General features: G+C 33.1%; 3 protein-coding genes across 3 annotated transcripts; 2 read left to right on the top strand and 1 right to left on the bottom strand.

Annotated features, from left to right (window-relative positions):
- Window positions 1-344: 344 nt before the first annotated feature.
- On the top strand, window positions 345-2763 carry LOC7469978 (probable NAD(P)H dehydrogenase (quinone) FQR1-like 1). Its single transcript, XM_002306049.4, has 2 exons — window positions 345-1101; window positions 2170-2763. Exons 1-2 carry the CDS (start codon window positions 554-556, stop codon window positions 2426-2428), a joined length of 807 nt encoding a protein of 268 aa, XP_002306085.1. The 5' UTR covers window positions 345-553; the 3' UTR covers window positions 2429-2763.
- Window positions 2764-16803: 14040 nt separating this feature from the next.
- Window positions 16804-18471, top strand: LOC7461197 (adenylate isopentenyltransferase 5, chloroplastic). The gene is made up of 2 exons (XM_024598687.1): window positions 16804-17046; window positions 17454-18471. Exons 1-2 carry the CDS (start codon window positions 16925-16927, stop codon window positions 18358-18360), a joined length of 1029 nt encoding a protein of 342 aa, XP_024454455.1. The 5' UTR covers window positions 16804-16924; the 3' UTR covers window positions 18361-18471.
- Window positions 18472-19111: 640 nt separating this feature from the next.
- LOC127905261 (uncharacterized) lies at window positions 19112-23186 on the bottom strand. Its single transcript, XM_052452583.1, has 3 exons — window positions 23009-23186; window positions 22605-22924; window positions 19112-19271 (listed from the first exon to the last, which is right to left on the bottom strand). The coding sequence occupies exons 1-3, from the start codon at window positions 23096-23098 to the stop codon at window positions 19112-19114; spliced, it is 570 nt and encodes a 189-aa protein (XP_052308543.1). The 5' UTR covers window positions 23099-23186.
- Between the last annotated feature and the right edge of the window lie 2313 nt (window positions 23187-25499).

Here is a 25499-nt window from a genome sequence, read left to right as displayed (position 1 = left end):
AACCAATTAAAATGGGGCCCTTGACTGGAAAACGAAGTAATTCAAGTAGACCAAACAGAACTAAACATGGGATCTAACCCATTTCAAAGAAAGGCGAAGGGTTATCATCTCAAGACATCCTAAAATAAAGTAATATAAACTATGCGTCAAGGACAGAGGAATGAGAAAATTGAAAGAAAACGAAAGAAGGGTGGAGCGAGCCGAGAGGAAAAAAAACTGTGCTCTTTGCTGTTACTTTCAGAATCCTACGACAACGTTTTATGAAGCACATATTATATTGACAGAAATGAAAATGCCAGCAAGATCAGCTAAGAAAAGAATAAAGTCAAAGACCAAGACCCAGACATACAAATTCATCATCTTTGTCGTTTATATTCCTGTTTATGCTGTACATTAATCAGGGCGATACAAAAAGTTAATTATTCTCTTTAACTTTAGCAACTATCCAATCTTTTGACCAGTTTAAGATTTCAAGAAACACACAAAGAAACAAAGAAATCAAGAATTCTAAATTCTTGATCAGAAATTCAGGTTCTTTATTGAATTTTATGATATGGGTAAAGGTGGTGGGTGTGTACCAAGCAAGAGAAGACCTCCTATTGAGGTACCTGATCAAGAACCTTCTCTCCAAGAAACAAACTCTGCTATTTCCTCACAAAACCAAATCACATCCACAAACACAACGATCCCAGTTCAATATAATCCCACACTAGCAGTTAAAAAGTGCAAGATTTTTATTATTTTTTACTCAATGTATGCTCATGTGGAGTTAATGGCAAGAAGAATAAAGAAAGGCGTGGATTCCATTGAAGGGGTTGAAGGGGTTTTGTATAGGGTCCCAGAGACGTTGCTACAGGGTACTTTAGAGCAAATGAAGGTACCCCAGAAAGGAAATGATGTGCCTTTGATAAAAGTTGATGAGTTGGTTAATGCTGATGGCTTCTTGTTTGGATTTCCTACAAGATTTGGGTCCATGGCAGCTCAAATGAAGGCTTTTTTTGACTCGACTCATGAGTTATGGATGAAGCAGAAGCTTGCAGGTGTGCCTGCCGGGTTCTTTGTGAGCACCGGCACACAGGGTGGTGGGCAGGAGACCACTGCGTAAGTAAATGCTTGATTTGATTGTGTTATCTTGGCTAATGCTAGATTTTTGGGTTATTTAATGAGAGATAATGGCTTTTGTTTTGTATAATTTGATGCGATCAAGTTGGTGTATTAGTTTGGAAAGATTACAATCAATATTCTTTACAAAACGTTCATTATGGTGTGGAGAAATGGGATATATTTAGGAGTGGATAAGGTTTTTATGGATGGCACATTAGACATAAATCTTATATATATAAATAAGAAAATATGGGATTTTATTGAAAGTTTCTGCTTAGAGTAATCTATAATTGAGTATGGCCTACAAATACTTGTGATGGTATAGGATCATGAACATATGCATGGGTCAGTAAATTGATCCTGAAATTATTATCTGCAAATTATCAGAAAGAAGTCATTTGGAATCAGGGGACTTTCAATTCCAGGAACTGATTGGGAAAGTATTGCTAATAGCTCAAAGAAAGTTGTATGGTAGAAGTGATTTTGAGAAAAAAAAGGGTGTTTGTAGGAAGATTTACTCTTGCAGGCCTTAAAATGTTCTGGATAATTCAGGAGTGATTTTATGAGAAATTTTGGTGATGCAGCTTATATATGGACTTTATTCCCTAATTGACTAGTGATTTTCAATAAATTCTTTATTGATTTATAGCTCGTTTGGTGGGGAGACGGATAGTTAAAGTTTGATTAGCTTTCCCAAACATCATTCTGTCAAATATTTTTATACCGGCAATGAAGGGATTTCTCATAGGTCTTAGATTGTTAGCTTGCCAAATATAGCAGAAACCAGGTGCCACAAGAATGTCTCGCTAAGGAACTGCATTTGCATTTATAGGTGCTTAGGAAGTACCCTTGATCCAATTCCATAGAAATGTCCTCCTGATGACTTGATATCAGGTCCCTAAATGGGATTTTGCACTTCCCAGTTTCCTACTTCACTTTCAATTACATTCAAAAAGGACATGCAGTCAGAATAAATAGTATGCACTTATTTTAGGGAAACTTACCTTTTTGAAATGTGAAAATTTATAATTCTCGTCAAATTGATTTCTTTTGTTCATTTTGCAGCTGGACAGCAATCACTCAGTTAGTCCATCATGGGATGGTCTTTGTCCCTATCGGTTACACCTTTGGAGCTGGAATGTTCAGAATGGATTCCATTAGAGGAGGATCTCCCTATGGTGCAGGAGTCCTTTCTGGAGATGGCACAAGAGAGCCAAGTGCAACAGAACTAGCTCTTGCAGAGCACCAGGGAAAATACATGGCTACAGTAGTTAAAAGATTTGCAAGGCCCTTTTCACTGGCCCCTGGTGAAAAACACAACTAGTGCTGCTAAAACCAATATTCATTTGCATCTCTATTGTCCACCTTTTTTATATGTTGATCTCGTGCATGCTCTCTCTCGTGTTTGAATAGTATCACGTGTGTATAGATTTTAGACAGCTTAGGACTTAAGAGCTTATTCTGTAGTAGCTTAACATTACTCCGTGCCCATTCTTCACTGGTTCCCAGCTTCTGGCTCCCCGTTTCTTCGGAGTGTTAGATCCTTCTACATGGTTTGGAGTTTCCATTTGATTGCATCGTTTTTTCTTCAGATGAACCATTTGATTGTCCAACCAAATTGATCGTTGATCAATAACAATTGTGAGGTTGTGTTTCTTAGCCCACCTTTTGCTTATGACTTGCCTGTGTTTTCTATCTTAAGCATTTTGCTGAGTCTTGCAATGTGAACGACTTGCTATTTACCCTATATATGAACCGTTGATCAAATTTGATTCCCTTAATCATTAGCCACCCTGAGCAGATAGAAAGAGTACTTTTAAATGAGTCACCATCACTGGGCTGCGTTCTAATAAAATAGTAGAATTTTGAACAGTTTCGTGCCCTGATCAAAACTCTGCTCTGTTTTTTTTTTACGAAATCGACAAGGGTTCCTTGTATCTTAATTCAAAATGCAAAAGTCTAAAGAGATCTCCTAGTAGTAAGATCAGCAGCACTGCTTTGTTTATTGACACTGCCATGTATTTAAAGCAAGAACTCAAAATTGTTGCAGCTGTGGTATTTCAGATTTTGTCTGGCAAACACAAGACAGTACTTAAAAGATACGAACACATTACTTGTTTCTCAAGACTGAATTACAAAGAAAGTATCATTCCTTGCCAACATCAAGAAAAATTTATACATGACTAGTCTATGAAGATCAATGCTGCAGGATCGATTCACATCATGGAATAGGGTAGTAAAACCCCAGGGATTATCACAGACACGTCACAACGATACTGCAATATTTTGAGAACTAGGATCAACACCCATCAGGAGAGATATATGACCAAAGTTACAATCTCCTGAACCTTCATGCACTGAAGTTGACACTTTCCATCGACAGGCAGCAACTAGATACAGCGATTGAGTGAGGGAAGAAGGCTTGTCCCACATACCCACCAGCCATTGCCTTTCTCACATTGGATTCAAACAATTTGGGGTTATCTCTTAAGACAGCCGCAGCATCTTGATTGAGGGGATCCTCATGGTTGGGTTCCTGCACACAAAAGCACTAGCATCAACTAAATTGGAACTGGGTACCATATGTGCCAGATGATGTTCAAGGGCAGTTTTACATGATGAGCCCATATTTTTTGAGAACATTGTCAACGGATAAGAAAGTATGTTATTTGACTATGATGAATATGCATGTAAATTCTGGTTTCCTCCATTTTTTAAGTTTTCAGTTCATAACTATATGTGTTGAAGGGACTCTATTCGACATCTTTCAAGGTTCTAGATTTTTGCGGGGTTTTCCAGTTCAAGACGAGTACCAAAGACTTGGTTATACAAGCTTATCCCCATCAAAGCAGGTAACTAATTTTCTTCTCTTACTTCATGGTCAGCATTTTTTATGACACCTTTTGTTTGGAACCCCTTCTTAACCATTATTGTGAACTTTTCAATTTAATTCCCTTGGAAATTCAGAGGGAAAAGAATAATTCTAATGCTTTTAGGAAGGTGCAAAATCCACCTACAAAGATTTAACTGAGCAAACATTGAAGATTTTTGGATGGTGCCAAAAGTTCATTTGATAATTTACAAGTGTATATCTATCATGTTATAGAAGTGTCCAAAATAATTATTAGTTTTTGAAGTTAAAATTTTGAATTACATATATCCTTAATTTGTGAATTTCCAATTGATTAGACTGCAGGCTTCTGCAGTGACCTGTCACGCCTGTCTTCATAATCTTATGTTCCTGTTCTTGTGAAACCTGCATACCTTCTTTGATCTCTGCTGTATTTTTTTGCCTTTCGTTGCCTAATAGGTGGTTGCTTGGGATCTTGTTAACTTACAATTAGTTGAGGCAAACAATGTAACATGTACTCCGTACATCTTTTCATATGTTGCCCATGCTACTAGATGAAGTTATAGTCAAACAGGGGAAAATAAATGGCAAAATAGCTTGAATCTAGCCAACTTTAATCAAATTGATCTACAAACATGCTAAGCTCAGCAATACTGACAGTAGTATAATTTGTTGAGACTTGAATAGGTATGGTGTCTTTTTGTGCCATAGCTGCTAATGTTAATCCGTGGGTTTTTGAAAATTGAATTGCAGATTCAAAAGTCCGGCCCTATAGACAATGGATATAAGAGATTTATACCAGCAGCTTACTCCTTCTATGGTGCTGCGTTTTCTATGGCATTGCTCCTCTCTAAACCACTCTTCACTGTTTTCATTTTTTAAATCCTTCCATCAAAGTCACTTATCTATTACATCATTGGATGTCAGGTTACAGAACCATTCAGGTCGTCTGCCATTACTCATCTTTCTAGAATCTGAAATATTAGTCTCTGAAGTTCTCGTTAACCATTCTGCTGTATCCTCGAACCACCTATAGCTCTTGGTTCGGCAATGGACAAGCTGATATGAGCTTTTAGGTATTCACACTTGGCTTGGTTTAACTTGAACTGGGCCAAAGACGGACCTTCATTAGATAATTCTTATTCAAACTTGTTTATTGGTTTGGTCAGTAATAGCTCTTTATCAAACCTAGTTAAGCTCGTTCTTAGTAGAATCAACAATTTTCTCCACGCAAAGATCTGTTGTTGTTGTGCCGCTGTTCTGGTAGCAATAAAATAGTAGAATTTTGAACAGTTTTGTGGCCTAATCACGTTAGCTACTTGTGGTTTGAACAAGTTGAACGAAGTCAATGAACTAGTTTACAAGCCAAACTTTTTGAGTTTTTAGTATATAGGCTATTTGCTTATTAGACTCGTTCTCTTCTTGTCTTGAGAATGTTATATGGCTCTCTGGGAATTGGAGTGTCTTATCGACGGGTTTTTCACCTAGCAATAATAACCTAGGGTTGTAGATTACTGAAACCTGCTTTTGTCAACTGTACAGCTATGCTAAATCCTGGCCCGAACCAGAAGAAACATTAGTTGTGTTTTTCGGGGTTGAATTACTTCTTAGGATTGCTGTTTTCCACGTCCAGGTATATCAATCAGAGAATTCGCTGTTGGATATGTACCGAACACGGGCTTCTTTTTCTTGTGTGGAAGGTTATATGGAAATACTTTTTCAGCATTGTGGTTCCAGTTTACAGTCCTTTTTATGCCTCTTTTATATATATATATATATATATATATATATATATATATATATATTTATGCTATGCAGATGGCAAGTTTATTCATTTTCACCATGGACCACTTGTACAGCAAGTAGGCTCCAGAGGCGGAGCAAGAAGAAAAAAGTAAAGGGGACCAAATTAAAAGAAATATTTTAAAAAAATTAAAATTTTAAATATTTTACGAAGGAAGAGCCTGGGAAAAATTTCCTTGCAGGGGCCCGGGCCCCTGCCAGCCTCCCCCTGCCTCCGCCACAGCAAGTAGCTACAACATATTCGATGTTGAATAAACTTACTGCAGGTCTTTCTGAAAACAATAGAGTTTCTGTAGATTACTTCGCTGCTATTATTCTTCTCCAACAGGAGGCAATATATAGGCACAATTACTCCTAAACATCAGGAGACAAAATAGAAAAATAAAAAAAAGGATAAAAATGAAAGTAGTTTGTTCTTATATATATACAAATACCAGATTCATCAACTAATTATATTAATTAGAAAATCAATCTAATATTTAATACAGCTCATGCGCACACTTTCAGAATTCCTTCTTTTCCATCTCAACATATTCCTTTAAATAAATAAAGGGCTTTTGATTCCATTATGGAAACTGGTACATAGTTCAAAGTTCAAACTATTTTTCTTCTGGGATACTGTGAAGCACACCACCATATCCACCATTAGAGGACACAACAGTAACACGATTAACAGGAAGTTGGACAAGTTCATGTGCGACATCTTTGAATTCAAGAAGCCCCCCTTCTTTGCACTTGGCCATTAATCTAGCTGCTTCTTCTTTTGTCATCCTAACTTTCACTCTGATCACATCTTTTTCTTGCACACTGCTGGCATACCCTCTTTTCTCAAAATTCTTCCTCTCATCTTCTTCTTTACTTGCCAAGCAATTACCACCTTTCTTTATCTTCTTTGGTGATATCTTCTTGCTCAACTCATCTCTATATATCAAATTTGTTCCCTCGCTTCCCCTAGTGCCTTTTGTGGTGCCATATAGCATGCCATTTAAATAGGAGATTGAAGAGGTAAACATTTGGAGACAGAAAAAAGTAGCTAGTAATAGTGGAAAATAGAGATGTTTTGTGGCATTTGAAACCAAGGGTGGAGTGTATTTATACCGAGGGGGTGATATTGGGCTAGGCAAATAGAGGATGGAGTGTTTTATGGGGCACAAATGTGATTTGCTGCAAAAGAAGTACTGTACACATAATTAAAGACTGGAACGTAGGAAAGATAAAGTGGATGAGTGGACCGTCAAGTATACGATACGGAAATGTATTTGCAATGCCCTCCAGTCAAAGCATTGAAGTGATGATCTATCAAATTAATTAGCATATAGTGGAGCCCTTAAGAGAAGAAAAATTTTAAGCATCTTTGAAGAGGTCAATACCTTTTATTTAATTGGAGATCATAAGGTCACAGTTACCTTGTGATGAGGTAATTAAATTACAGCTCTGCAAGACAGTCGATACGAGAAAACTTAAGAATGTCTCTTTCGAGTTCGAGTTTGTTAATTTAGAGCTGGCGTCTCTCGTGCAATGGCATAGTCACGGTTCTTGCTTCATTTGCTGTAGAAATGGCTGTGGAAACTAGTAGCCTAGCTCATACTGTATAGGTACGGGAATTCATCAACAAGCATTCGATCAAGTGGCTAGGATAGAGATTGGAACTAACTAAAGTAATGAGATTACAACTGTTTGGTGTTGTGGTATAGACATTCCTTTTTCCCATTCAATATCTCGATTTGAGTCTTCCAATGGATGAGGGTTAGTGCTAATCAAACCTTTAATTAATATTGATCCCACATAATGATGGGAGACTCTACGTTATATAGTGTTTAGGAGCAAGCCAGTGGTAAATAGCCTTTTCACACCATTTGTTTTGTTTTTTCTATAACAAAAGGTAAAATCAAAGCAAATATCGTGCCCCAAGCTACAAGTTAATTTGTGACTTGAAAAAGAAGAAGAAAAAGAGTCTTCCTTTTGTACCTTTTTAGCTATTCTTTTGACAGGAAACATGTCATGCCACCAGTTATATTGAAGTTATCATGTTCCTTGCCATGATTAAAATGAGACCTGACTTGCTCTTGAAAGTGGCGTGTGGTCCAATAAAGCCCTAATACGCGTTTTGGCTAATTAAGGGCTAATCCTTGAGGGCAACTCGGTGAAATCAATCAGCATCCTAATGGTCAAAGAATCTGCTGAGTTGGGATTTTTGGTGGCAATAATTTTGAGAGGTAATTGCAATTTTGATGCATGATTGGTTGAATGGTCGAAGAATCTCTCGGTCTCTCATCTTATGGCTCGAAAACACAGATAAATTAACCAATACCCCCTCAGAGTGAGACAAATTTTCTAGCTCTCTGTTTTTGTTTGAAAAGATTCTATGGTCACAGGTTTCCTTTCAGAGACTTGCACTCAGAAAGGACGATTTCTTTGGAACAGATAAGAGTAACTAAACATATAAAACGACAGCTTAATCCTTTCAAGAGAAGGGTGTCGATAGCTGTTGCCTTCTTCTGCTGCACTGCTATTTGTTACGAGTTATAGTATCGATTATATCGCTAATCGTACGGGAAAGAAATTATTAAATTCCCTTTTTCCGGACATTTATATCGAGGATTCATGTGTGGCTTAATTGTAAAGATTTAAAATTAAGCTGAAGGGAAAGCTTTTTTTTTTTTTTTAATTGTGAATTGGAGACGTGGAAGGGGAAGGAATTCGGGCAAACATTCTCCTAGTCATGATGGTGTTGATGTTATGTGTCATGCAATGAAGAATAGGAATGGCTGCGTATGATGTTAGTTTTTGTATTTTAAAAGTATTTTTAAAAGTTTTTAATTTTTTAATTTCAAATTAATATATTTTTGGTATTTTAGATTATTTTGATGTTTTAATATTAAAAATAATTTTAAAAAATAAAAATATTATTTTGATGTATTTTCGAGTGAAAAATACTTTGTAAAAGAATCGCTACCAGATTTCTAAACACCCCAATATCTGACAAGACTGAGAAAAATCTTCTTCTGTAAACACCCCAATATTTTTAAGTTTTAGTTTTATGTGTTAATTTGCATTTTGATGAGCCAAAGTTCTCAAGGTATGAACCTAACTTAGCGATGTTATCATATTACATTATACATATACAGCAAATGCTGTTTTTATGTAGAAAGGATATAATTGTAAATTTTACCAATTATTTTATTTTTACTGCAGGGGTGGTAAAATTGTAAGTTTTGTTGTTTTTTAGAACGCAAGTTTTTTCTATATTTTTTCTCTTTCATATTTGAGATTTTTATTATTTTATACTTGATTTGTGTATCATTATTTTTTTTCCTTATCTTTATTTTTTTATAATATTTTTAATTTAAGTCTTTTTTCTTTACACTTTTCTTTGAAAAATAAATATTATTTTCTATTTTTTACACTTTAAATATTTATCACTCTACACGTATTGTTATCTTTATTCTTTTGTAATTTATTTTTTATTTTTTTTTCTTTACATTTTTTTTTTAAGATTACTATATAAAGACTAAGAAAATAGTGTTTCATTATAGCAATTACAACATTGTTCATTTCTTATGCTAGTTAAAAATTAGCTTGAAATCTTACATATTCTTATTAACACATATGATCTATATTATATTTTATTGTATGTAAGCATCAACATTTTGATTCACGGTTATATTTTTTACTCGATGTAAAAAAATACATTAATAACATCTACGCATTAATTCTTTTATGTTATAAAAAAAATTATTTGACCTGCAGCGAGACGAGTTGAATAGAGGTGTTAACACTTAATTTTTTGCATTTATTGGCACATATGATTCTCGATATATTTAATTAAATGCATGCATAGACTTTTTTTTTTTATATAATTAGAATCTTAAAAGAAAAACACATTTGAAAAGCTTGCATATTTATTTTTTTTGCCAAAAGAAATTTTCCGACCCGCGACAAGGTGTAGGTCAAATAACTAGTAAACATCTAAATCAACACACACACACACACAGAGAAAATCTGGCTTTTTATATTCATTTTCTATAAATCAGGATCAGATCGGATTCAAATCTGTTTTGATTTCTTCAGAATCTTCAACAGATATGTATCGAGTAGTAACAGAATTTGTATCTGACTACCAAAAAAAAAAAAACACCCTTTATATCGAAGATGGATGGGAATATTACAATGAAAAATCTTACTAAGGCATTTTGTTAATCACTTACATGGTAAGTACATCAATGATATGTATATGTTTTTTTATTTTTATATATTTTATCATTATACAAATAAGGAAACGAAATAATACTCAATTGAAAATATTAAAATTGCGATTATTCAATGTATTTAATTATCCTTTGGCCTATATATATAACGAAATAATACTCAATTGAAAATATTAAAAGTGCAAGTGTCTCAAGGTGGTGAGAAATTCGACAATGGAGGCAAAAGGTGTTCGGACAAGGAGCTTTTTCATGCTGGTGGTAGTGATGATGATACTCACGTCAGGCGAAGTTAAGGCAGATATCAAAAGTTGCCGCGAAAATTGCCTGAAGAAATGCAAATCTTCTAGTAAGGAAGAATGCTTCGCCAGTTGCTGGCTCATCTGCCATCCCCCGGGCCCGGGTCCCATCAACGTGGAAGACAAAAAGAATTCCTTCAATAAGATCAACTCATGGAAGGGTAATTGAGTTGTATGCTTTTTATTAAAATGATATTTAAAAAAATAATCCGATCGATTGTGACATGATTTTCAAATAAGATTCAAGTTTGTTTGTGATATTAGCCATTACTCTATGAATAATTATATGCAAAACTTTAATTATTTATTCTTTTATTTTTAGGCAATCATCTAAAAATAATCAAGACATTATTTTTCTATTATTTGGTTGAAACTTGCTTTACAAATCATCATAATTTTTTTTATATGAGATCAAGTTTCTGATTAAAAAAAACATTGTTCACCAAAATAAAAAAAAATATTAGTGAATGTCTATTTCAAATAAAATAAATAAATACATAAAATGTCAATGTCAAATAAAAAAATAAAAAGATAAAATTCTGACTAAATAAATACATTTTTACTTTAGAATTTATATTATTAAAATTTCTTTGAGTATTCATTTCAATAAATGTAAAATTAAATAAAAATAGATTTTAAAAATAATTCTGCGACAACAAAAGGTAAAAAAAAAACTAATTTTTTCTATATAATCTCCATATAAAAGTGGGTATTCTTAATTTCTGACCATTTTCCCATTAAAAAGGATAATAGATCAAGACACAATCTAAATCATGATATTGTGGTTGGTATTGGTACTTTCCATTTAAAAAAAATATTATTTGACTTGTGCTTTGTTGTGGATTGAATTTTTTTTTTCATATATAAAAATAAATATGACATCATTTTCTATGTGTTTTTTTATATTAAAAAATCTCAATCATAAAATGAATAGTTTATGCATTTATTTTATTAAATAAATCAAGAATTATTTATGCAAATAAAATAAATTATAAAGTTGATTTCTAAACAATCGAAGTTAACTAGTCAAATCAATAACTCAAGTCGTTGATTCAGTCGAGTTAAAAAAAAATTATATAATTGTTTTATTTAAAATAGACGCTCACAAAATTAAAAACCAACTAAGTATCAGAGTATTTGTTTAAGATAGCAATAAACCTACAAATATCAAACCAAAACAAATTTCATTGCACAATTTAAAATCAACAAAAAATTAAAGGATGGATTTGAGAAAAAAATAAGTAAGAGAAATCAATAAAGATCCATTTTTGAAGGACATGATCAATTCTTAAAAAAAAGACATAAATAAAAAGAGGAAGAAAAAGGCTTGACGGGCTTAGGCCTGAAAAAAGGTCCATGTGCTCGAGCTTGGAGTAGCCCACGTGCCCGAGTCTGTTTATTTTTTCTTTTTTCATGAGTTGGACGACCCACCCCAGGGGTGGATCAAATAAAGATTTATTTTTTAAGGATAGGATCAAATCTAAAAAAAAACATAAATAAAAGGATAAAACAAATATAAAAAAAAAAGGCTTGATGGGCTTAGGCCTAAAAAAGGTCCATGTGCTCAAGTTTGGAGTAGCCCATGTGTCTGGGTCTATTTCTTTTCTTTTCTTTCTTCATGAGTTGGACAACCCACCCTTGAGTTTTCTAAAAACACAATAGTAGACAATACGTCGCGTGCTCTATCAAGATTATAACAGCTAGAAGTCGCTGAAAAGTCAGGTCATAGGTGTTTTACACCCAAATAATTCATTTTAAATAGTCTTTTTAAATCTAAAAACACCTTATATACCTTGAGAAACTTATCAATGACCTCAAACAACCCAAAAATTATCCTGAAAACCCAAAATATTTTCCAAGCTCAGATCTACCATTTCAGACAAAGTTAAGGATAAAGAACACCTAGGATAAATACAACCCATTGACACCAAAATCTCTCTTTCTTGTAGTCAAAATCAGTGTCAACTAAGATTTTCTCTCTACCTTTGAGATTCAACAACTTTATCTCCTCTCATTCTAGGGACAAGAAAATAAGGAACATATAGTTTTGGACCCAAATTAAAATTCCAAAATATCAAGGGACTAAAAGTTTATGATTTGAAAAGTTTGAAAATCAAAGTGAATGTTTTACCCCAAGTTTGAAACAACCACCATCTGTGAATCTTACCCTTCCTTAATAGGGATGAAAAAAACAAACCATTGTAGCAATCCACATTCATTTGTTTCTGCGTGAACAATGTTGGAATTTATTTTAATAAAACATGATTAATGGATACATTTGAGGCTAAATTCAAAGCGAGTTCTACTTACTTTTAGGGTTAAAACTTTATTCTAAACTATTTTTCTACATAAGTTTTTTAACATGGAACATTTAAAATAAATTATAGGTGAATGAAAAATTAGTTTAAAAAACTCTATGTTCGCATGTTTGTTGTAAAACTCAAAACCTTCTATCCTAAATAGAAAAAAAAAACATAACATTGACTTCTAGTTTATAAAGTGGGAAGTTGAGGGTCACAAATAAGCATTGGAAAATAGTATGGGTTTAACCCACACACACTCACTCATCTCGAGCACGGGCTCAAGCCTCAGAGTTTGGGTTTAAGTTTGATTTTTGCTAACTTATTTTGGTCTTGAATTTATATTTATTATAAAAGAATTATTTGGCCTCTAAAAATTTTTTTTGCTTGCAGTCCAACCCATGAATCTATTCAATTTTCTTCTAGAAGAGTTCTTTAAACTTGATTTTTTTTCAACTAAGAAATATCATTTTTTAAATCAAAATATTCAGGTTTAACTCTAATTTTATGACGGGTAATCAAAGCTAGTAATGGTAAAAAAAATTAATTTTAATAATTACCAGAATTAATTGTTTATTAGTTTCAGATCCAAAATCAAGTAATAGTGAGGGAAGAGTTCAACATATTATTTTTCAGATTTTATATGCTCTTCTTCACCTCTATTTTCAGTTTACTCTTTCTTTTTAAACTAAGTTTCTTCTTTGTTTTCCTTTTAATCTAGAACCAAGATTAGTATTTGTACACGGATACTTAAGTTTTTGTTGGTTCATTGATATTATTTAAAAATATATCTAAATACAGTGATATTGTTGATGAAATCTCGATTCCTAAGATAAGATATCTTTAAACTTATTTCCCACAACAATAAGGTTTTTTATGCAATGTAAGGCATTATTTTCCATGTTATTTTTTGCAAATTAATTAACATTAAAGAAATTAATCCTTTTGTTTATTAGTTAAGGGATAGAAAGATGCACTAAAATCTCATGCAAGAAGCAAGAGCAACAACTTCAGTTTAATCTCTTTCAATTATCAACAAACATTAAGAAAAATACTTTATTGTTATGTTTATTAATTCTTACCACTAAAAATATTAATGTATATGAACACAATAAAGTGATCATGTAGCTATTTTTTAAATCTTTTACATCTTTTGTTCCATATTTTTTTAATTTTCAGTGCAGAAAAGCATGCAACTTGGTTTCTCTCTTATTCTTGCTTGTGCGTTATGGGCCATGGTTTCTTAGATGGGATCTTAAGAATTTTCTCTTTTTAATTCTTGGTTTGATGTAATCAAGTTCCCTTTTAGTATTTCTATTTTAGGATTATATAAAGTGCTAGTGCTTTGATCTTTGAAACATTTAAAGTTTAAGCAATTCAATTTAATTTCTTCCAGTGTTTTAAAATTAAAAATATTTTATTTTTCATAATTTGATTATGTTAATGCAAAACTAATTGACAATAATTGTTTGTTGCATGGTATGAATGAAAAATATGTAAAAAAAATAATAATTTGATGATGGAGCCTATGATTTATTAAGAAAAATAGTGTTCATATATACAATGTTTTGTAAGCGATTTTCTATTTGGTTATTAAATATTCTACTTTGATAAAAAAAAATTGTTAAATAAACCAAACATGAGAAATTAGGAGTGTTTTAAAAAATTGATGTCCATAATATTTGTATTATCTAATTCAACTTAAACCATCAAAATTAAATAATATAGATATTACATATCACGGATCAAGTAGCGGATCAAGATTTTTTAAAACCAGATCAACCCAAGCCAACTTGTATATCCTGTATTCATTTTGTCTTTATATTTTATAGTTTATGGATTAAATATTTGTTTTTATTTTTTTTTAAATGTTTTAATTTCAACGTTTTTTTAGTGAGCTTCCTATTAAATTTCTTTGAAATAACAAAAAAAAAAGCTTGTCTTTTTGTTGAAGAGGAAAAAGAGTTAACTAGAATTTAATGGTATTGTAAAATATAAAAATCAGACCTAATATTAGGGTGCTATGACACCTACAAACTGATGGTCCATCTCTAAATATAGACCTATAGAAATTAGCAGTGTAAGCTTAGCTCATCATGGATATCTCCAATATCCACAAAAGATTTAGTTGAACTTGATATATCCAACTTGCTCAAGTTCAAATTAAATGGGTCAGGTTTACAATTTGTTAAATATCAGAAATATCAGAAGTTGGGTTGAATACAATTATAGATATAAACCCAATCTAACTATATCCATGACCACATTATAAGAAATGATGAAAATATTTTATAAAATCATAATTTATGGGAAGCGAACATGATATTAGTTTGGTAAAAAGAACTCATTACAAAATAAAAAAACTTAAAATGCATAGTGAATTCACAATGCACCTAGACACATATTTATTCACCACAATAGTGAAATTATCTTATTGCCCTTTCAAAAAAAATCAATAGCCTTGATGTTAGGGGTAGAAGGTCTTTTCCTACTGGTCCATTGATTATTACGAGATTGATTGGGAACAATTCGGTCTTTTTACCTTTTGAAATACATAATATAATGACTATTATGCCCTAACAAATTTAAAAGGTCGAAAAGACATTTCAACCATTTTATATTTTAAAGGTATAATGTAAAGATTATATTATTCTTAAAAGCAAATATTGTTAAGCTTACATTTAGGGGATTTTTCATTTTTTTATGTTGTTTTTTTGTAATAAACAAGTAGACAGTTACAATTTAGTATTTTGATTAATACAAACATTATTAAGAAAAATTTATTGGCGCGTGCGCGACACAAGCTAGCAAGTGGGCGATTCTCATGCCCTTCAGGCACCAAGTGCGGCGTTGTCCCACCTCCAAACACTACCTTTTAAGGCGGCATTGGAAGCATCCTGCTGTCCTCTTTCTATTGGTGCCGCACATGTGCGCGACGACGCGATAATTAGGCTCTAGTGCACTTCTTTCCTCCCCTCCCTCTTTTCTCTCTCTCCCATTTGCTAAAATATAAATATGTCATTTAATTTATTTTTTGTTTTTTTATCGATTGTGTTCTTCAAACTCCCCCCCTCATCATTTGGTTTCATTTAGTTTTTATATTAAATTTGATTTTCTTATTTTTATTGCTGTTTTTTTTCTAAAAAATTTTCTAATTGAATTTTTTTTAATTTGATCACTCAAATTACTTTTATATCAAATTTAATCTCAATTCTTTTAATTGTTATTTTTTTTTATCATTTTTTATTGCATTTTTTTTTAAATTTAATCCCTTACCATTTTGATGATTTGGGATTTTTCTTCGTTATTTTTTAGGATTTGTCTTTTATGGGCTTAGTCTCAGGCTTATGAACATAGTCACAAGTTTTGAAGGTTAACATAACTTGACTTTGGTTCTTTTATATGTTCTTTTTTAAATTTAATTTTTTTTTCAATTACATCCTTCAACATTTGATTTATTAGAAATTTGTCTTTGTGCTTTTCTTTTTATGGGGTTATCTTAATCTTATTTTCATGATTGCGAGGTTAGCAAAGTTAACTCGAGTTGACTCGAATCTTTTTTTCTTCGTTGCTTTTTTAATTGATTTTTTTAGTTCTGCCCTTTAATATTGAGCTATTTGATAATTAAACTTTATATTTTTATTTTAACAGGGTTATCCCGATACCACGATTGGGTCACAAATTTAGCACACTAACCTGAATGGGTTAAAGTTGTTTTTTTTTTTTTTGTTTTATCTTTTTTACATTGTCAAATATTTTTTTGTCAGTTTCAGTGGAGTTTTTTTATCCATATTGTATGAGTTAGTTGAGTATATTATTTGAGTTCCTCGTATTATTTAGTTGAGTTAATGACATACTTTTTCAGAAATGCGTACGTCGTTTCAATATTTTTTTACATTGAAAGAAATTTGGGTCAACATATAGTGTGTGGGTGTGCATGCCCCTATTTAGTCATATATAATCCATAGATAGTCATATATAATCCATAGATAGCCTAAATAGAAGGAGAATTATTGTAGATCTTTTCTTCGATCTTTTCTTCTTCTTTTGGTACAGGCATCACATGTTAATTTCCTTATAAATCAATTCAAAGAAATTCTCAAATCATTAATAACAATTCTGATTTATAATTTCTCTTGGTCTTGGAAGTCAAAACCTATTTATGAGTGTTTTAAATACTATGAGATTCATTCATGAAATCCTCTTATATAATGCATATCTCCTACCTTAAAATCTGAATTGATTTTTTTCTTCTGTTTGCGGACAAATATTGAGGCTTTATATATATCCTTGATAATCTCTTGTACTGTCTAGTGCCTGTTCTTCAACCCTTTACACCATTCTCAAATAATTACACGAATTATGGAAATGATTCCTCTACAACCAAAGCTTGCCTCAAGTATGAGAACTATGCCAATGGCTGCCTCTCTCCCCTTAAGAATGGAGCGGGAAATCAGGTTCCAGTTTCAATGTTATTGGACTAGGTAATTAAGTAATGTATATTTTGCTATTTTTTTATAAACATGATTGGTGATTTAATCTTTGTTTGATAATGCGGTTTAATCTGTTTTTAAATTGTTTTTTTTTTTTACATTATATTAGTGTTTTAAGTGTTTTTTTTTATTTTTTTGATATATTAATGTCAAAATAAAATAATATATAAAAAACCATTATTTTTATATATTTTTAATTGAAAAATCCCATGTACCAAACGTCCGAAATTACATAATCAGTTCAATAAACCTCAAAAAAGTTAATTTCTTCTTATGTTTTTATAAACACTGATATTCTAAGCTTATGGTTTAATTTTCTTTTGATGAAAAAAAATGAATTGGAACATACTTTTGATTTTTGATTAATTTTAATTTGATTTTTTGTTTTTTGTTTTTAGGCACCGCAACAACCTCCAACAGATCACTAGTTCACTTTATTCCATTGACGACAAGAAGAAGCAAAAAGCTTTGTTCGTAATGGGAACAACTGCCACTGGAAAATCAAAACTCTCCATTGATTTAGCCACTCATTTTCAAGGTGAAATCATCAATTCAGACAAAATTCAGGTTTACAAGGGCCTTGACATGTTGACCAACAAAATTTCGGAAATTGAACGCCGAGGTGTGCCTCACCATTTGCTAGGATTTGTGGAACCTGGAGAAGAGTTTACCACACAAGATTTTTGCAATCATGTACACAAGGCCATGAAACATATTACAGGGGATGGAAGCATCCCCATTATCGCCGGCGGCTCGAATAGATACATCGAAGCACTCGTCGAGGATCCGCTTTTCAACTTCAAGGATAGTTATGATACTTGTTTTCTATGGGTGGATGTTGCCTTGCCAATCTTATTTGATCGCGCAGCAAAAAGGGTTGATGAGATGCTTGATGCTGGTCTTGTTGAAGAGGTTCGAGGTATGTTTATTCCAGGGATAGATCACAATAGCGGGATTTGGCGGGCTATTGGGATTGCAGAGATGGAACCATATTTTCAAGCTGAAATGGAAATGGCTGATGAGGTCACCATGAAAATATTGCTTGAAACTGGTATTAAAGAAATGAAAGAAAATACCAAGAAGCTAATCAATAAACAACTAACGAAAATCAAATATTTGGCTAACAAGAAAGGATGGAAATTCCATCGGATTGATGCTACTTGTGTGTATGAGAGAAGTGCAAAAGTTGATGAAGATGTTTGGGACAAGAAGGTTTTGAGACCTAGCTTGGAGATAGTTACTAATTTTCTCCGGGAAGACGAGAAAGCAGAAGAAGTGGCAGACAGTTTTCTAGTTACAAGCTAGCAGCTGCATCTAATCAATTGAGATATACCGATTAGTTCAATTTTCTATCGCATCTTTACTTCTCAGCACACATCAAAATAAATATATGAATAGATCAATATCTTGCTTGAATTTTGCAAGGACCGACCAGTGGCTAGCTTTAGAGAATTCCCCAGTCTTGTCTTGGTTATCAGCGTTCACAGGGACACTGATGAGAGAAAAACCATGCTCATTGTCTTCGTAGTATTTAGTCCCTTTAGTAATTTGGTCTAATTTTCTCAGAAAAGAAAAATTCAATACCAGATCTCTTTAATTTTTTGTTTACAACACTTGCCTCGTGATCTTGTCTTTTTTACTATACATATTTTGCCTATTTTATAAGAAAGTATAAATACTTCATTACTAAAACTTAATTCAAGGCAGTAATCCTTGGCTATTAATAAGATAAAATGTTTCTCGCACAATGATCCAATTAATAAAGAAAAGTCTGTTTGGGCTTTGAGTATTTTATACTTTGTGAATGATTTGTTGGGAATTTGGAATTTGGATTAATCTTAGTTTGTTTGTTTTGATATTTTATAAAAAAATATTTTTTAAATTTTTTTGTGATTGTTTTTTAAAAATAAAAAATATTCTCAAGCATTTATTTTCTATAAAATATTTTACAACTAACCTTTAAACTTAGTTTATTCGCTGAAAAAAACTTTTTGCTCATGAAATTCCGTAAAATACTTTATGAATAGTAATTTGTTTACAATATCATCTAATTATTTCAACTACCAGCAGCAGCAGCACCACCCCCTCCTCCATCACCACCTTTTTTTTCACCACCACCACCATGACCATGACCATGACCATGACCATCATCATCACCATCACTTCCTTCTCCTCCACCACCACACCCAAGGGCAAAGCCATAAATTTTTTCCACCCTGGGCTACCAAGCAAATACATAGAAAGTTTTTTCCAAGATCAATTATTAACTCATATACATAAATTTGCCAAGTTAACAATAAAGTTTTAATCCAAATACACAACACAAAACATGAAAAAACAAACTTCAAAGTACATAAAATTGAAAAAAAATAAAAATAAAAATAAATCACACTATCGAAGTTGTACCCTTCGATGTTTTGTGGGAAAAAAATTCATAGCTAAAAATGTTTGCTCTATGGTGGCAGTGAAAACATTCAAAATAAAAAAAAGACGAATCAACCTATCAATCGAATGATAGTGCTACGACTTATTTGTTTCAATTAATCCTTGATGTAATTAAAAAATGGTAGATATATTCTTAAAGCTCTTGTGATGAATCACATCAATTTGATAATGTTCTATCTAAGATCTCAAATAATGCATCTCTTGTTCATTGAAATCTTCAAGATAAAATTTCTCAATAAGCTTGCAAATAACATCAACTTCAAATGATTTAAAGTTGTCATTGAGCTCTAAAGCATAGCTAAATACAAGGAGTTTTATTTCCCATCAATGAATCTAGAATTTAAGTCTTTGAACGACTTATAGCCTTTTTATACAAAGTATTTATATGTGGTATGTCAATCTCATATTGTGTACAAATATATTGCAAATGTGCTAAGAGAAGATCGAATCCAACATCTCTCAAAGTTCGAAGCAATGCTTAGTAATTGAGACAAGAACTAGGGGTGAGCAAAAAAACCGAGAAACTGATTAAACCGAGAAAACCGAGAAACAAATAAACAAAAAAATCGAACCGTAAAAAAAAACCGATTAAACCGATTAGAATTTTTGAAAAAAATTCGGTTCGGTTCGGTTTCGGTTTCAGAAACCTGAAACCGGAAAAACCCCAACCGAACCGAACCGGTTCGGTTTAAAGGGGTACTATAAATACAAAAAAAAACACGTTATTTTTCTTAACCCTAGTGTCCAAACTCCAGCCGTCCTTCTCCTTGCTCCTAAGCCGCTCCCCCAACCCTCACAATTCACACTTTCACTCACAGATCATCCACTTTCACTCAAATCAAGTTAATCCATCTTCATCCACAGCCAGCCACATCACTCTCCCACACCATCTTCATCTTCAAAGTTCAAACTAGCCAGTCAGAGCCGCGAAGTTATCTCTTCTCTCTTTGCAGATCGCAGTCGCTACCAGCAAGCCAAATAAATAAATCTCTCAATCTATCCTCATTCTTTCTCGTCAGAGCTTTCTATCATATCTATTTTGCTGTTAATCGTTTTGTTTAAGAAATTATGTAATCACTTCTGTTGGATTCTGTAATTTTTCTCATTTTGCTAAAACAAACCTCAAGAATCTACATTTTTACTGTCATTTTAAAAGGGTTTATTTGCCTTTGATTTTGTAATAATGGGTTGTTGTCTGTTGATACTACTGTTGAACATTTGTCTTAGTTAATCAATTTTGAAGCTATTCTGTTGGGTTTACAAGCTTAAAAAGCTAGAAAATTGTCTTCTTTTCTTGCTGTAATTTTAGGTGGTCTGCTCAATTTTAGATTTAGATCGATGTAACGGGTATTTGTAAAAACATATACAGGTTTTTCGGTTTTTCTGTTGAAAAAACTGAACCGAACCGAACCGAACCGAAACCGGTCGGTTTGACCCGGTTCCGGTTCGGGTCCGGTTTGAATTTTTTAGTTTTGATTTTTTTAGTTTTTCAAAATTTTATTTTGGTTATTTTTTTAGATAAAAACCGAACCGAACCGAAAATGCTCACCCCTAACAAGAACCATTGCATTTAAGATGTCAAGAGATTTTTGTTGCAAGGCTCAATAAAGTAAATCAGTAATCCCTATTATTTTATGCATCAAATATAAAGATGAATATAAATTCAAAAGATCTCATCATAATCAAACAACCACCAGCTTCTTCATGCTAGAAGATCTTTCTTGAACCATACTTTCAAGCACGATAATAGTTTCACCATATATATCTATTAAGTCGCAAATAGAATCAAAATGAGAGCTCCACCAAGTAGTTTCACTTTGATGTAAATTACCAATTTGATTAGCCTCCCTACCAGTCTCATATTCTCTAGTAGCTACTGTATGTGCTATTTTTATAGCTTTAATAGAATGTAACTCGGTATGACGTTTAAAAGAAGCACTAATAAGATTGATAATGTTTGTTAGTTTTGGAAAAAAAATAACCAAATAAAAATCTCATTTCCAGCTGCTACAACTAATACCAATTGTAATTAGTGGGTAAAGTAATGTACATAAGATGCATAAGGGCAATCTCTGAGAATAAAGCTTGTAGTCCATTCCATGAGCCATGCATATTGCTAGCACCATTATACCCTTAACCTTGTATATTGAGGATATGCAAGTTATATCAAGCGCACACATCAATAACTTCTTTTTTAAGTGTTGAAGCAATAGTATCTGAAACATGCACAATCTTAAAAAAACACTACAAGATTTCACAGTTTTACCGACGGAACAATTCCGTCGGTGTGTGATTAGAAGTTCGTCGGTGATTTTTTTACCGACGTCATCACCGACGGATTACGTCCGTCAGCTTTACCTTCGTCGGTGATTCCCCATTCCGTCGCTATATCGGTCGGAAAAACAAAAAAACCATTTGCCGATGGTTTTACAGACGGAATTTGCGCGCCAAAAAAAAAGATTCCCGCTTGAAATATACCGACGGATTTTTATTCCGTCGGTATATTATGATTGACCGACGGACAATAACCGTCGGTAAATCTGTCGGTGAGTGTATGAAATACCGACAACATATGTCTGTCTGTAAATTCATCGGTAATTGTGGAAGCTACTGTTACATGCCGACAGATTAATTCCGTCGGTAAGTCTGTCGGTGAGTGTTTAAAATACCGACCGAATTCATCCGTCGGTAAAATCCTTGGTAATAGTTTTTTTCTTAATTTGTTTTTAAAAAATTATTTAGGATATATAATATAAAACTATATAAATTAATTGTAATACAAACCAATTATGCAAATAAAATTTATATTAAACATAAAAAAAACAAAGTTAAATAATATTCATTACAAACTGAATATGTTTCAAGAAAAATATTAAATGAAGTTTTAAAGGTAAATAATGTTGATTACAAATTAATATAAAGATGATGGAGCTGGAGGAGGAGGAGGAGATCCTGGCGGAGGCTGGTGGTTGTACGGCCAAAAAAGATTAGGCGCACATGTTCCGCTATTTGACAATTTCATAATCATTTCGTGGAGCTGTTCATAAGCCGCTTTTTGCTGTTCATGAGCCGCTTCATACTCCGTTTTTTGTTGTGCTTGAGACGCTTTGAGTTGCTTAGACTCTGCTCTTTGTTCCGCTTTGAGTTGTGTGTACTCCGCTTTTAGGTTATCGTATTTCTCGGTGAGTTGCTGCAAAGCCACGAACTCCTTAGATTGGGAGCTCGATATTGATTGGGAGCTCCCAACGGTTGAAACACTACGGGTCGACCGCAAGTTGTCGGTCGTAGTGTTGGAGAGCCCGTAAACCCAATTTTTATCGGGTCCACCTGACGAGCCAACCTCCATCCACAAATCCGGATCGAATTCCGGATGGGTCAAAGTATCGTCCCCGTATCTCTCCCTCAACCGATTATTATAGGTCTCCTGAAAATAAAAATAAAAAGTAATCATCATATTCAATACAATAAACATAATAACTTACAAAATAAAATGGTTGAACAAACATACCACGAAATGCTGAGCACGGTTATCAACGAACTGTTGCGCCCCCTTCTGGCGGTCTTGACTCCGCACGTGCGTCTCCACAAACAGCTCCATCGGGCTCGGCTCACGTCCAAGAGACGCAGCCTATAATGAAAAAAGATATATTAACAACAACTGAATTTAACGATATATTTCATTTAAATTAATCTTACTATCCGTTTCGCATGTGCAGCAAACGGAACGGAGCCGCCAGTGTGCGTTGTCACCCCGCCATGAATTGGCCGATTCCGGTTGCCAGAACCGGACTGTGAGCGTCGTGTGAACCGCTCAGACGTCACGTGCTCAAGATAGTGCGGCCATATATCTTCCGGGATGTATATCGGTTTGAAATCCCTCCAAACCGCAACATCGTTCCAGCCTTGGAAACCCCTATCCCTCGCGGTTTTTTTTGCCTTTTTCTGTGCTTCATACCAGAAATCACGCAACCTACTTCACGCAACCAAAAATTACATTTCGAAACATAAATTTTTGTCTAAAAAAAAACATGTATTGTTTTCGATCTTACCTAGTTGCCGCGTGATTTTCCCACACCCTCCTCACAACAGTGTTATGCTCAATGTCCCAGCAGAATTTGTGCTGTGTATAAATAAACAAGTTTAAATAAAAATAATACAACTATATTAATAAGCTGAAAATTATAAATTAATATCAACCTCAAACCTGTTAAACCATGCATTGATTTGAGGCATCCATTCAGGATGCTTGGATATCTGACTCCATTGAAACAATGGAATCTCCATCGACGATTTAAACGCCGATGATATTACTCGGGCGGCTTCAATGTTTGTGAACCTGAAAATAAATGAAATAAATTCAATAGTGATTACTTCATAAATTATGTTGTAATTTTTTTAAAAAAAACTAAAACCTTAACAAACTTACATTGAAAGGTCGTCCTTCCACTGTGCCTCGTACTTGCAGGTAAATTGATTTCGCTGCGAAGGCACGCCGCCTCTGCGTTGTGAAGTACCGCTGGAAGAGGCAGCATCGGTTGACGGCGCAGGTGGTATAGGTGCCTCTTCTTGAGAGGCACCTAAGGAAATATCATCCTCGCTGCTAGACGAACTAGCTGCGACCGCACCTGAGCGACCAGCTCTGGTTTTCGTTCTACGCATCTACACAATTTGATACAAATAATTATATAATTAAATTCAAATGTAAAAAAAAAAATTCGACAGCACCTCCCCTATACCGGATACTACCCAAATCCACAAACCTGCACATATTAACAATAGCCACAACCAATTTACCCAATCTATACTAATTATTCCAACATATTCAATTACTAATCCTAAGGTAAATTCAACATGAAGAATTACAATTCAAGTAATTATTCAATAATTATGTCAATACAACAAAACAATAAAAAAAAAAACTGTAAAATAACAATCAAAATAAATGGAAAAAATTAAACACAAAGCATGCAATAATAGAGTAAAACTAATAATTATTCCAACATATTCAATTACTAATTCTACGGTAAATTCAACATTAACAATTACAATTCAAGTAATTATTCAATAATTATGCCAATACAACAAAACAATAAATTAAAAAAAAACTCTAGAATAACAATCAAAATAAATGGAAAAAATTAAACACAAATCATGCAATAATAAAGTAAAATTAATAATTATTCCAACATATTCAATTACTAATTCTATGGTAAATTCAACATTAACAATAAATATTCAACAAATTAACTAATAATAATTATGCCAATACAACAATAAAAAATATTCAATAAATTCAAAAAACAAACTATAGACTTTAGCAATGAATTATGCAAAAAAAACTATAGACTTTATCTACATTACAAAAAATACACCAAAACAAAAAAAATAACCAAAAAAAATAGAAAAAAAAAACTATTAAAGTAAAATGAAATAGAGGAAACACTAACCTTTTAAACTGATGAAGATGATGAAGAAAACTTGCTAGAGATTGGAGGTGAAAGCTTTGAAGAATGGAGAGGAAAAAAATCAAATTCTTAAGGTGAGAAACGAAGGAGAAGAAAAAATGAACTGAACGGGCGGTCACTTGAACTTATATGGCAGTTTTACCGACGGCTTACAGACGGCTTCACCGACGGATATAAAATTAATTATTATTTTAATTTATTCCATCGGTGATTTGTTAAAAATCCGTCGGTAAATTTTGAATTTCACACCAAAATTTTTAATGACCCTCTATATTTTTCGTGGTCCGTCGGTAATTCCGTCGGCAAGATGACGCGGTCAGAGGCGCATTTAATGCACAACCCTTTAAAATTCGCGCGGTCCGTCGGTAATTTTGTCGGTAAAATTGACTCGCCGACAACCTACCGACGGATTTAAATGCGTCGGTGTGGCCGTCGGTGATAGGGTGGCATTTCAAGTAATTATTTTCGAACTCTCTGTGAAATGCCGATGGACTTAAAGCCGTCGGTGTGGCCGTCGGTGATTGGGTGGCATTT

The sequence above is a fragment of the Populus trichocarpa genome, chromosome 4, assembly GCF_000002775.5.
Source record: "Populus trichocarpa isolate Nisqually-1 chromosome 4, P.trichocarpa_v4.1, whole genome shotgun sequence".
Lineage (NCBI taxonomy): Eukaryota > Viridiplantae > Streptophyta > Magnoliopsida > Malpighiales > Salicaceae > Populus > Populus trichocarpa.
The sequence above is the reverse complement of the archived record's forward strand: the minus strand, read 5'-3'. Positions and strand labels throughout refer to the sequence as shown.